The sequence below is a fragment of the Penicillium griseofulvum genome (assembly GCF_001561935.1).
Source record: "Penicillium griseofulvum strain PG3 chromosome Unknown contig_95, whole genome shotgun sequence".
NCBI classification, from domain to species: Eukaryota; Fungi; Ascomycota; class Eurotiomycetes; order Eurotiales; family Aspergillaceae; genus Penicillium; species Penicillium griseofulvum.
The window spans coordinates 694491-707072 of NW_024467454.1; the positions used below are offsets into that span (position 1 = coordinate 694491).

At 51.5% G+C, this 12582-nt stretch overlaps 5 protein-coding genes across 5 annotated transcripts; 1 reads left to right on the plus strand and 4 right to left on the minus strand.

The window, feature by feature from the left end:
- Nucleotides 1–538: 538 nt before the first annotated feature.
- Nucleotides 539–1671, minus strand: PGRI_057800 (putative nucleoside-diphosphate-sugar epimerase; the record flags this gene model as incomplete). The annotated part of the gene is made up of 3 exons (XM_040793493.1): nucleotides 539–1338; nucleotides 1396–1601; nucleotides 1652–1671. 3 exons carry the CDS (start codon nucleotides 1669–1671, stop codon nucleotides 539–541), a joined length of 1026 nt encoding a protein of 341 aa, XP_040648348.1.
- Nucleotides 1672–2563: 892 nt separating this feature from the next.
- On the minus strand, nucleotides 2564–4444 carry PGRI_057810 (retromer subunit VPS17; the record flags this gene model as incomplete). Its single annotated transcript, XM_040793494.1, has 3 exons — nucleotides 2564–3432; nucleotides 3500–3953; nucleotides 4019–4444. The coding sequence occupies 3 exons, from the start codon at nucleotides 4442–4444 to the stop codon at nucleotides 2564–2566; spliced, it is 1749 nt and encodes a 582-aa protein (XP_040648349.1).
- A 491-nt stretch (nucleotides 4445–4935) lies between these two features.
- Nucleotides 4936–7659, plus strand: PGRI_057820 (mitochondrial elongation factor MEF2; the record flags this gene model as incomplete). The annotated part of the gene is made up of 1 exon (XM_040793495.1): nucleotides 4936–7659. One exon carries the CDS (start codon nucleotides 4936–4938, stop codon nucleotides 7657–7659), a length of 2724 nt encoding a protein of 907 aa, XP_040648350.1.
- Nucleotides 7660–7998: 339 nt separating this feature from the next.
- Nucleotides 7999–9568, minus strand: PGRI_057830 (GTPase-activating protein GCS1; the record flags this gene model as incomplete). Its single annotated transcript, XM_040793496.1, has 4 exons — nucleotides 7999–8406; nucleotides 8481–9239; nucleotides 9397–9465; nucleotides 9527–9568. The coding sequence occupies 4 exons, from the start codon at nucleotides 9566–9568 to the stop codon at nucleotides 7999–8001; spliced, it is 1278 nt and encodes a 425-aa protein (XP_040648351.1).
- A 666-nt stretch (nucleotides 9569–10234) lies between these two features.
- PGRI_057840 (Nucleotide-binding, alpha-beta plait) lies at nucleotides 10235–11534 on the minus strand (the record flags this gene model as incomplete). The annotated part of the gene is made up of 4 exons (XM_040793497.1): nucleotides 10235–10585; nucleotides 10652–10855; nucleotides 10931–11222; nucleotides 11332–11534. 4 exons carry the CDS (start codon nucleotides 11532–11534, stop codon nucleotides 10235–10237), a joined length of 1050 nt encoding a protein of 349 aa, XP_040648352.1.
- Between the last annotated feature and the right edge of the window lie 1048 nt (nucleotides 11535–12582).

A 12582-nucleotide genomic window follows, 5' to 3' on the forward strand; every position in this document is an offset into this window, starting at 1 on the left:
AACTCATGCAGTCGGTTCTGTAGGAGCCCGGAAGGACAGATGTCAGCACTTGTGGTGAAAGAAGACGAACAAGGAAATAAGGCAAATAATGCGCGTAACAAACGTACCAGAAAAGACCGTTCGTTGAAAATAAGGTGGTGGAGAAGCAAAGGCGTGTAAGGTGAAGATGGAAGATGCTGATGGTCAAAGCTTGGTTGGACCTGATATGCTAGTGGTGCCTGAGGTGTCGATGATATATTCAATTGACTCTCAACAATGAATTGTAACTTCTATTGTTCTCGCTATTGATTGTTCATATAGGTTATTGAAGCATTCAAATGGAGTATTATCCAAAAGTCTCACGAATAGTAAATGCCGCTAGGTAGCACCCCATCTATAATATAGATGGATTTATGAATATAGAGCTCACCAAAGCAATACTTCACTACAATGTAACCTACATACCTATCCTCTAGCTCAGAAGTCTCAATTAATGTGCACATTTCTTAATAGGTTCATTTGTGACTAATTTCTCAGAAATTAACAATAGACTCAAGCCTCACAGCAAGCTAAGAGACTTAGCCTCACCCTCGACAATATCAGGAATAAGATCAATCAGCTTAGGCTTCTGGGGTGTCCAACCAAATAGCTTGCGCGCACGGATCGAGTTGCCGCGAGAGTTAGAGCCCCAAGCATAGACTCCGGCAGGATGTACCTCGGTCGTCTGGGCACCATCGAGAGACTCAACATTAGGAGAAGCAATAAGCTTCTTATCAAAAGCAGACTGCGCAATAGCGCGTTGAATATCACCCCATACAAAGGACCCATTCTCAGCGAGGTAGTAACCCTCGTTATTCCAGGTAGCCTTGCCACCTCCTACTGAGGCTGCTTCGCCCAGGGCCAGATAGACATTGCTCAGATCCTGGACATGAACCTGGTGCCAGATGTTCTCACCTTTTCCAACCAGAATACCATGTTTGCGCTTCAACACTGCAGCACTGAGCAAGTAGGCTTGTATACTCTTTGTGTTACCAGGGCCCCGGCCAGGACCGTAGATGGTAGGTGGGCAAACGACTGCGACCTTCACACTAGCGGGACTCTGCTGACCAGCCCCGATGATGATCTCGTCCACATTACGGTGGAAAGCATCTGATGGAAGGTTTACCAGCTCACTGACACCCTCCCAGTCGTTATACTCCTTAGGGCGCTCAATACCGTAAGTGCCAGCGCGCTGGTCCTCGACCGTCAAGATACCAGTACCGGAGGTATGGATCAGCCACAATGGACGCTCAGGGGTATGGTGCTGAGCGCCTTTAGTGATGGCCTTAGCTGCGGCAACATGATCGCAATCAGCGAAGTCTGTGTATAAGTTGTTAGCGACGCGGTATCCAGATACAGGAGACTGAATAGACATACGGAAGACAATATCTGCTTTCTTGACTTCTTCTTCGATCAGCTCGGACGAGTCTAGATCACCGATCACAGTCCTAATCTGCGGATATTTGCTGGTAACCTGGTTTGCCTTTTCCTCGCTACGGACCAGGGCTGAGAATTCCCAGTCAGGGTGGGTGCTAGCAATAGTAAACAAACCGTCCCCGCCGATGTAGCCAGTGGCGCCAGTCCTGTGAGAAGTTGTCAGTTTGAATGTCCAATTTACACCTTGAGAACTTACAGGAAAACCTTAGGAGCCATTTTATAAAAAAAGCGAAACAATAAGCTTCCGATGCCAAGGTTGGAGAAGTTGAAGTGCTTTGAAATCAACGGGGGATTGCAGCTCCTGTTTTAATATACGCCAATTAATAATCTACAATCGCCATCTGGGCAGGTTTAAAGAGCTTCACTGCCCCACATGATGTCAGAGCGAGTATCTTCACATCTCAAATCCAATTCCTGCCAATATTGACAATGGCCTCTGGCAGCTGTGCTTGTCATTATATCAATTACATGACCTCCACTCCTCCAACCTGTCTAGTCAATTGTCACTGCACAACCTGCCGAAAACAAGCCGGCGCACCCTATCAAACTTGGGCATTCTTCGCAACTGAAGATATCCGATGGAATATCAATCCTACAGAAGGGCGGACAACCGATGTTGCTACACGTACATTTTGTCCTCGATGCGGTTCAACTCTAAGTATGCTCCAGCATTGTGATCAAAAGAGTATCGCAATTGCTGCGGGGACACTCGATGAGGGGAAGACGCAGATCCCGCTGCCAAGCCATCATATCTTTATCAGTGAGAAAGCGTCTTGGTTTGAATTACCCAAGGGAGATGGATCAAAGAGGTGGGATAAGTCAGGAGAATATGATAAGTTGTAGCATGGTATGACTAGGTGGATAGCATTCGAGGAGCCTCATGTTGGTACAGGGGATAGATATGGCCACCACGGCATTTTTGGAAGTCATACATAACAATTGCAACTATGATCGATTTGAAACCTTTGAAGTGACCAGAAAAGAGATACTGATTGTTCATAGGCGTAGATAACATAACAGGACACGAAAAGGTTAAAAGAGGAACAAAGGGGAATCACAAATTCGTGCCGGGGCTACATGTACAGACTTGTTGCGTCCTAAAATCCGATCAGAACGTGCTAGTGGCCAGTCGGCTGGCCGCATTGCGCGCATCAAGACGGTCATCGTCTTCCTCCGCGATCGACCCAACCTGACTGGAAGCTCGGTTGCGCCCTTTGCCAGAACCCTGACCATTCACCTCATCATCGTCATCGGGGAGCGAGGGTGCAGTAAAGCTTCCACTCATGCTGCGTCCAATATTGTCATTGCGGCGAGGAACACCACTCCATGAGTCACCCTTGGGGCCCTGGCTCGAAGCCATGTTTGGCCGGCGTGTCGCCGGGTGAGATTCACGACCCAACCGGCTCAGACCACCGGAAGCGTCAATGGCACGGATGTCCGGTCGAACACTCTCCAAGGTGGCCAGCGTACGACGTTCGGCTTCGATCTGGCGGAGAGTGTACTCACGCAGGCTAAATAGAAGATCCTGGGTGGTCCGGTCGAACCAGCGACGCTTCTCCTGGAGAAGATTTGACGTGACACGCTGGGTCCGCTTGGTCAAGTAATCTTCATGGTTCTGGGCCTCCTCAAGAGCGTTGATCGCTTCATCTACCTTATCCGGACGCACCGATGAGCTAACCTTCAAGCGGTCCGCTGCAGCACGTTTGCTCCGTGCAGCTTGTTGGGCCTGGAGTAGTTCACGGAGGAGAATATGGCGGTTGGTCAGGGTTTCCTTCACAATGAAGGCATCTGAAGAGTGATAACTCAACGGCTCGCCGAGGGTAGTAGCCTCCGCGGTGGCTTGAACAGCGTGGTAGTCGCCAACGGTTTGAACAATCTTGCCAAGCTTACGGTAAGCGGCGCCCAAGCCGGGATGAGTCTCCTGTACACTCATCTGACCGAGCTTCACACCGAAATCGGCCTCAGCCAACCCAAGCCCTAAAACAGTCAGATTCAATCGGAACAAGATATAGAACTAAAACAGCATGAAGCTCCAGTAACATACCACGGCGGGCCTTAACCACTCGGTCGACCTTGTGGCTCGAATCCATTGATCCCAAGTAGAACATCTTCGCTGTTGGACGCGCAGCTTGCAACTCAGGTGTGTCATCTGGGGGCGGCGCGAACTGCTTCAACATCTTGCGTCGCACACCTGTCGCCGGCTGCTTCATCCGCAGCACGGGGCTATAGCCAAAGTCGCTCTCCACGAACAGTACAACCTCGTCATCTTGAATAAGGACCTCATTGCTCAGCACAACATTGAGCCATCGCTGCATTGCCGATTTGATGCGAATCTCGTCCTCCTCGGTGCCTGCACCGGCCGGTGTCACTGGCGATGGCACGGCAGGGACCAAGGCTTCCGGGTTGGCGGAGACTAGGTGGTCTGCGAGCTTCATAAATTCGGAATGGGTCCGACGCACATCGCGATACTGGGTGGTGCGGAACTTGGGAATATTGGTCTGGTTTCAAAGCAAGCAGGAATTAGCTATTGGCAGAGACACAATACTCAAAAGAGCAGACATACGTGGACGTCAAACCGCAAGATTGGGTCTTTCTTCCCCGTCCTCTCCAGACCAGTGATTTTTGCCTGAATCCTATAAGTAGGGGCGGGGGGCCGTGGCTCTTGTCGTGCTCCGGTCTGATATTGTGCGGGGGCGGGAGATTGCTGTTGGTGGAGGTTTGGAGACTGGTGCACACTGAATGGGGGATGCTCCCCGGGGTAGTCCGGGTCTCCTAATTGTGCGCTCTGCAGCTGCGCAGAGAGGTCCGGAGATTGGGGTTCTACAATGCCACCCCTGGCAAAGCCCTCGGCCGATTGCTCCTGACCGGGTAAAGGGGAGGACGGGATGTCATTGTTGGAAGTGGGGAAGGTTCGCTCAGCACGCGGTGAGGCCCAGGGTGAGGTACCAGCGGGATGATCTGGGTCGGTAGAGATGGTCGAGTAGTCCATCTTGGTTGAAGGTCGATGTAAGGATTATGTTCGCTGACAAGGGGGAGTGGCTGGTCATGGTAGGCGTCAGTGTTAAATGGCTGGAGATCGGACCCCCACAGCAACGGCCAGCTAGCTTCAAAAGGTAAGACCTACCTCGTGCAGCTCCAAATCGAGAGAATAGCTGGGATTCGTTAAATTGGCATAGCAGAAAGAGCAAATAAACAGCAAGGGTATGAGCAAAAGGAATTTAGGTGAAGAGAGGTAGGTCCGTCAGAGTCGGTTACGTATGGAGGAATGCGTGCGCCAAGCCTCGCGATCTCCAGTCCGCTTTGCGGTCCGATTTTCTTTGCTCTAGGGCGTTCAAGGTTACTCTTCCACTGTATCAATAACATTAACACTCAATGCCAACTTCAACATAATTATTCAACCTTTTGTCCCATATTATATGAGCGCTTCCCCTTGGAATGGTCGTTGCTCCGTTGTTGCGCTTTCCCACCGGGGTGCGCTGTATGAGCTCCAATCTATATAAGACGAGCAATGTTACATGCAAAAATACATGCTCATCCCTCAAAGGTCTGAGGTCCAATTACAAACAGCTCCAACGCTTCTCCACAACATCTGCATGCCAGGATGAAGCTCTGGACCGGACCCGGAACATCGGCATTATCGCCCACATCGATGCAGGCAAGACTACCACTACGGAGCGCATGTTATTCTACAGTGGCTTCACACGGCGCATTGGCGATGTGGATGAAGGCTCAACAGTTACCGATTTCCTTCCCGCTGAGCGCGCACGCGGTATCACTATCCAGTCTGCCGCCATTACCTTCCATTGGCCTCCTGGAGAGGTAAATGGAGCGTCAGGTCCCCAGGCTGGGGCGCAGAATGAGCTAAATCCGCGGTCTTCTTACCCACATACTATCAATTTGATTGATACCCCTGGCCACGCAGATTTTACATTCGAAGTCATGCGGTCTCTGCGCATTCTCGACGGCGCCGTCTGTATATTGGATGGTGTTGCTGGTGTTGAAGCGCAGACGGAGAAGGTTTGGAACCAGGCAAGCACATATCGCATTCCACGAGTCATTTATGTGAATAAACTGGATCGTGACGGAGCCGCATTTGGTAGAACTGTGCGAGAAGTCAGCTCCCGCTTAGGTGTCTATCCAGCAGTCTGCCAGATCCCGTGGTTCCAAGGAGGCAACGGTCCTTTTATCGGGGTAGCAGATGCAATCCATCTCCAAGGACTACGATGGAAGGAAGGCGAGGATGGCCGCACAGTGAAAGTAGCCGACCTTAAGCAACTAGACGCAGAGGAGCCAGCTCTAGCCGCAGAGCTGCGACGGGCACGAATTGCCTTGATCGAGCTGCTTAGTGAGCACGACGAAGACATTGTTGAGAAATTCTTTGAATGTGAAGAAGATCATCTTGCCGTCTCACCAGCTGATATCATTGAAGGCTTACGCCGGTGCGTATTGGACCAGACCAGTCGGATTGTCCCTCTATTTGCAGGTGCCAGTTTCCGGAACATAGGAGTTCAGCCATTGCTGGATTCTATCGTGAATCTTCTTCCCAGCCCACCTGAAGCTCCCGACCCAGAGGTGAGCATTGGCGGTGTTAATGGAGGTCTTCGTGACCTGCTGTCAGGAGACTTGATTGTGGCGCAGAGTGAGAAGGCGTCTTCACAATCTAAAGGCAAACAGCCAAAGAAAAAGAATACTGCCTTGCAGACCAGCTCAAAAGATGCGATCAACAAGCTTCAAAGTTGTGCACTAGCATTCAAAGTGGTCAACGACGCAAAGCGCGGAGTCCTAGTCTACGTACGGGTATATTCAGGCTCCTTAGATCGCAACAGCCTTCTCTACAACACAAACCTGCAGCTCTCCGAGCGTGCCCCACGTCTACTGAAGATGTACGCCAACGATGCTGTGGAAGTGGAGTCGATCCCTGCCGGCCACATCGGAGTTGTAGTCGGGCTCAAACACACCCGCACAGGCGATACCCTCGTGTCGTACGCAGGAAACAGACCCACTCCCCCGGAGCCGCTTACCAGTCTCCAACTCCGACCAATTGCTGTCCCACCGCCGGTATTCTTCACCAGTGTTGAGCCGCACAGCCTAAGCGAAGAGAAGCGTATGCATGAGTCACTCGCACTCCTCCTCCGTGAAGACCCCAGTCTCCACGTCAGTGTGGACGAAGAGTCAGGCCAGACGCTTCTAAGCGGCATGGGCGAACTGCATCTTGAAATTGCTCGTGATCGACTAATCAACGATCTTAAAGCCAAGGCCTCAATGGGCCGTATCGAGATCGGCTACCGAGAATCCACACTTGGCACCTCCAGCCCGATAACCAAGATCTTCGACAAGGAAATTGCCGGTCGGAAGGGCAAAGCAGGCTGCACAGCAGTCGCAGAGCCACTAGACGAAGATCCCGAGTCCCAAGAGCTAGACCAAGACACACTCCTCGCTGAAACCTATGACGGCAACCAGATCATCGTCCGCGCCCCCGGTCTACAAGTTGATCGCTCCTCGCGTAGCGAAGGAGAAACGAGCCCATTCTTCCCGCCAGGTATGGATCTCGTCACGTTCCGCACAGCGCTGCAAAACGGAGCCATGGCAGCGCTCTCCCGTGGCCCTCAATTCACTCTCCCAATGCATAATACACGCGTTACACTGACCATCAACCCGGCCACTGACCTCTTCGGCAACGAAACAACAAGTTCTGCTCTCTCGTCTGCGGCACGTCAAGCTACCGCCGCCGCACTGCAGGATGTGCAGTTTGGCGCAGGGACAGCAATGATGGAGCCGGTGATGAATGTGATTATCAGCGTCGACGAGGCAAGTCTCGGCTCCGTCGTGCACGACATTTCCTCCTCGCGGGGTGGACATATCGTTTCACTTGACGAGGAGGTACCGCTGTCGGGCACGGACGCGTCGGGGACTTCTGCATCCGCACTTGAAGAGGAGGCACCGCCGCCCATTGACCACAGCCGTGTTTATGCGCCGCCGGATCCGTTCGAGACGCCTTCTGTTGGTGTGGAGATCCCTGCTGCTGCCACTCGGCCGCGCACAATTATCGCAAAGGTGCCGCTTAAGGAGATGGTTGGATATCTCAAGCATTTGCGGAGTTTGACAGCTGGGCGGGGCACTTTTGTCATGAGTGTTGATCGGTTTGAGAAGATGTCTGGTCAGAGGCAGAAGGTCGTTCTTGCGGAGCTGAGGGGCGGATCTTGATTGCTGACTCTCGGCGTCGACTCATCAAACGTGAATTCAGCTAAGAATTCGCTTGTATATTATCATATCTCGTGCATAATATCTCGTCGATGTACCAGTATCTACTTTTCGACCACTTTCTCTCCCGCCTCCAGGCCAAGCTAATATGAAGTAGATATAGAATATGCATCTGATCTCCCCCTTTTCGAAAGAGGGAGATCCTAACGAGGTATATGTGTAGTGCAGATAGAGGGCAGAGTATGTGAACACAAAAAGGCAACACGGGACATAAAGTCATGGCACTATAACAGTGACCCGCAAACAAACAGATAACATCGAACAAAACAAGGCGCTTATATCCTACCAGTTGTCATCCCATTCATCCTTTGCGTTGGCCGTTGTCGAAGTCGTGCTATTCTTACCCTCTCCGGCATCTGCACCAGACATACCAGGTGTAGAGTTAGCCAGCGAGGACGCGGTAGGGCCCTTGCGCATGGCAGCGGTTCCAACAACGTCAGACCGTTGAGACCGTTGTGATGCGCTACGGCGGTGGTTGGATGTATCTTGGTCGCCCATTGACGCGAAGTCGTCCCAGAATTCTCGGCGCTCAGGCTCGACGCGATTATTACGGCGTCCGTCACCGCTTCTCTCGTCTCCTTCAACGAACTTATTGAACTGGTCGGCGGCGCCACGAACGCCTGTCTGCAGGTTCTGGCCTAATGTCGAAGCATGGACACGGGCCTGGGCTGCGAACTCAGATTCAGCCAACTGTGTATTCATGTCAGTAATTGCACCCAAAGAAAGTAGGCATTAAAAACTTCCGAAGCAAGTCGTGCACACACCTGTTTAGCCGTTGGCTGTAGATAAGCCTCATTAACCTGTTTCGCGCTCTTGCCAACCGTTGATGCGAACCACCCAAATCCTTTGGTGATAGTGCCCATTGGGTCTTTCTGAAGATCTTCAAAGGGCTGTCCACCACCGCCACCACCCCAACCTCCAAATCCCCCAAAGGGCGAAGAACGCCGCTCACTTGCAGAGGGCGCGGGCATACCACCCCCGAAACCAGTAAACTTTCCACCCTGTGAGGGCGGCAGATTATCGGCACGACTAGCGTTTTCATTGCCCAGCTTCGCAAAGTAAGCTTCGTTCTGCTCCTTCTTGCTGGGTACACCGCCTCGCTGGCTGTCACCAGAGCGAATGGACGATGCCGCAGGAGACCCAGCCCGGGCGCCAGCGCCAGCAGCACCGCCCAGGCTCAAGGGCGTGCTCGACCGCGGAGCATTATTCTTCTTCTCCTGACCCTGGACGTACTCGCGCCCGTCGACTTTGCACGATAACCGCTCCTTCCATTCCTCGCCCGCGTCGCTTTCATATCGTTCCTTGATGGTCGAGTCTTCGAATGTACGGCCTTCTGAGGTAGTAACTGGGTGTTCGTCGTAGAAGGTCTTCCAGGGATCATTGCCTCCCAACTCCATGCGTTGGATCTCGGCGTTTTTGAAGGCGTCCATGGTGATCGAACGGACGAAGGAGATGTGCACACCTAGCCCACGATGCGTGCCGGCGCAGTTGAGGCAGATGAATGTCCCGAACTTTGGGGAGGCCTAATTGACGTGCCCATTACGGGCAAAGAGTTAACAGGGTGTGCAGTTGGCGGGGTGTGTGGGTGTGGCTTGTTTTGAGGCAGGGTGGAATCGTGGCGACATTGCTTCGCAAAGACAATATCAGGACAAATGAGCAAGAGGGGGAGATAATGCATACCCATTGAGGCGATGGGGCACCGCAATCGCAGCACTTGTCATTTCCGTTCGTCTTGGAGATTTGGAGGAGCTGTGGCACATGTCTATGTCAGTGACCATGGCGCGTTGTGGGATTTGGCCTGGTAGCACACCTTTGTCCTCGTTTCCGGGTCGACCTCCCACATGCGAGACATAGTGAATATAGAAAGGCGACCGGTGAAACTTTAGGAAACGCAACCCAAATAGCGGAGTGCGCTAGGATGTTACAAGGTTCGGCAACCACAACGGGTGATTTACCCCTTTTCCTTGTTGCCGGGAGAAAGGTGAAGAAACAAAGTAACCCAATTGGAATAAAATTCAATTGAAGAAAGAAGTGAGACAATTTGGGATCTATGTTTTTGCCTCTGATCGGCAAGGGTCGGACTTCGCGTCATCCCCAACCAAATCGGGCATCCCCACTTGTATAGACATTTGTATACAGAGTACGGAGTAGATATGGACTACTCTTAAGTCCAAAATGCCGGGTGGCAGTTCGTCATCATTTAGTAAATGTGTGCTAAGGTACAATACAGAAGGCGAAGAAAAAAAAAAAAGAAAGTCGTTAAGGACGGAGAACACATCAGCTAAGATGGCTCTCCTGCATGGTCAACTGATCCATGTTGTCCGATAAAAGTCATGAATCCAACCCCCTCTCCCCAATTTCGCCCATAATCGTTGAGTAGCTAAGATATTCACGGTGATCTGTGGTTTGCAGAACACCATGATCATATCGATACGATTCTCCATTTGAGTCCCCTTCAGTTTCTCAACCCCCAAATCCAATTAGCAAGTACCTCATTCGGTCGCAATTCGTTTGGCATTTAAGCCTTTGTGGTGACGGAAGGAGCAGCGTTCTCCTGGGCAGGGGCAGGAGCAGCAGCAGCAGGAGCAGCAGTCTCCTCGGTCTCGGCCACGGCGTTAATATCCTCGTCTTCCTTACCGGGGCTGTCGATGGCAACCTTCACGGCGATGACGCGACCATCAATATCCTTGCCGTTCATCTCGCTGACGGCCTTAGCCTGGAGCTCCTCAGAGGCAAGGTTGACGAAGCCAAAGCCACGGGTCTTGCGGCGCTCGTTGCGAGCCTGCAACTTCTTGATCATGAAGCGGGGGATAGGACGCAGGGCAACCTTGGCAGAGACGGGCTCATAGGCGGCGAAGATCTCCTTGAGCTAAAGGGAGAAAAGAATTAGCCAATGTAACCTTGGGCGGAGAGATAGCGGAAAGATGTAACCCACCTTGTCCTCAGTCAAGTCGTACGGCAGGTTGGCAACCATGACCTTAGTCTTAGAGGGAATGCCATCCTCAGGGGGACCACGCTGCTTCTGGGGACGTGCGGCGCGGGTCTCGCTGGTCTTCGAGGCAGTATCCTTGTCGTTTGTGGTCTCAGCAAGGGGGGTTTCGCCAACAGCCTCGGCGGTAGCTTCCTGACCATCCTGTGCCTTCGGTAATGTTAGTATCCATCGGATAGTGTCGATATGCGTGGGTTTAAGCAAGGAAAGAGATTGGGCACATACGGCACGGCTACGACCGGTACGGCCACCACGACCACGGGCACGGCCACGGCCACGGCCGCGACCACCAGCACGCTTGCGGCCCTCGGAACCCTCACCACCACTGGCAGCACCTTCCTTGGCCTCAACAGGCTCGGGCTTGCGGGCAAGCTGCACGGACACCTTGCGCTGAAGAATCTCCTTGCCAGAGAGGGCCTGGATAGCGGCAGCAGCTTCAGCAGCAGTAGCAATATCCACAAATGCGTAGCCAACGGGGCGGTTGGTACGGGGGTTCACCGGAATCGATGTGGTCTCGCTGTGAGATGAAATGTGTCATTAAGGGCCCAAATAAATGATGGTTTCACGTATTTGTTTGTTGAAGGTGAAGTTATTTGGATGTGAGCCACAGGCCCGGAATTACTCACATGGTGTAGGTCTTGAAGAACTCCTTGAGCTCCTCCTCAGTGGTCGCGTATGCGAGGTTTCCGATGTAAAGACGGCGACCCTCATCCGCACTGGCAGCCGCGGCATCGGCAGCCTTGGTGGAAGGGGCAGCACCGTTGACATCGGGCTTATCGGTCAGAGTGGTCGCAGCCACGGAGTCAGCAAGTTGGTCGACGTCGGACATCTTGAAGGTTGAGATGTTGAAGGATGAAAAGTGTCGGGATGTTTATTTGCCTAAAGCTGAAAGAGACTTGACAGGAGGTGGAGCGAGGGAAGGAGCAGGGTAGCTTCGTGCCCTAGATACCAATTGAAAAGGGAAGATGGGATTGAAGTTTTTGATGCACTAGATCTTGGAGAGAGGGAGGAGGAGGATGGGAGAAGGAGATGGAAAGGGAAAGGAGAGGCGGTGTAGGACTAGTCCAGTGAGAGCTCGAAGGGACAGGTGCGATCGAAGGGTACTTTCCTCGATCACCCTATTGGGGGGGTGGCCCCTGCCCCCTACGGAGTAATTAATACCCAATTAGCCCCCAATTAGCCCCTAACTTTAGGCTACAAAGTCCCCCCAAATGCTCTCGAGTTCCCTGAGGCCTGAAACGGATTCCCCAGCCCCGCCTTCATTGAAAGCCTGACTCATAACAGCTGGCCTGATGTCATTTATGGAGACCTTTTGAGCCAATGATCTCTTACCATTATTTTGCCTATTTCTATCTTTCTTTCTTCTCTTCTGCATCTTCTGTGCATGACATCTGACATATATAAAGCTACTTTAAATCATATGCATTTTCTTAGAATCACTTTGTATTCTCCATGACTTTCTTACTTCAGATTCATCTTACACGCAAATTGTCTACACAACACTTTGGACTAAATTTGTTATTCAAACTTATTTAGTCCTAACTTCGAAATATTGTTACAGGCTACTGCGTACATAGGTAACACATATGATGACAACCTTAGAATATTATTGCCATACACAATATCACAGTCTTAAAATTCCTGCTCAATGTGACTCTGATTTAAGACAGCTTTATCATCTTATAATTCCCCTCATCTACTGTACCATTTAACAAAAACATTGGCCAATTTAAAGTCAAAATGCTTCACAGGCAGTTTAGGTATAACTTGATAGCCCAAAATATTGTACATTACAAAGTCGGCTAGAATATCCTTGCACCATTATATGTTATTGAGCATATTTTTTAGACAGGAACCTTCACTATTGGACTGATATG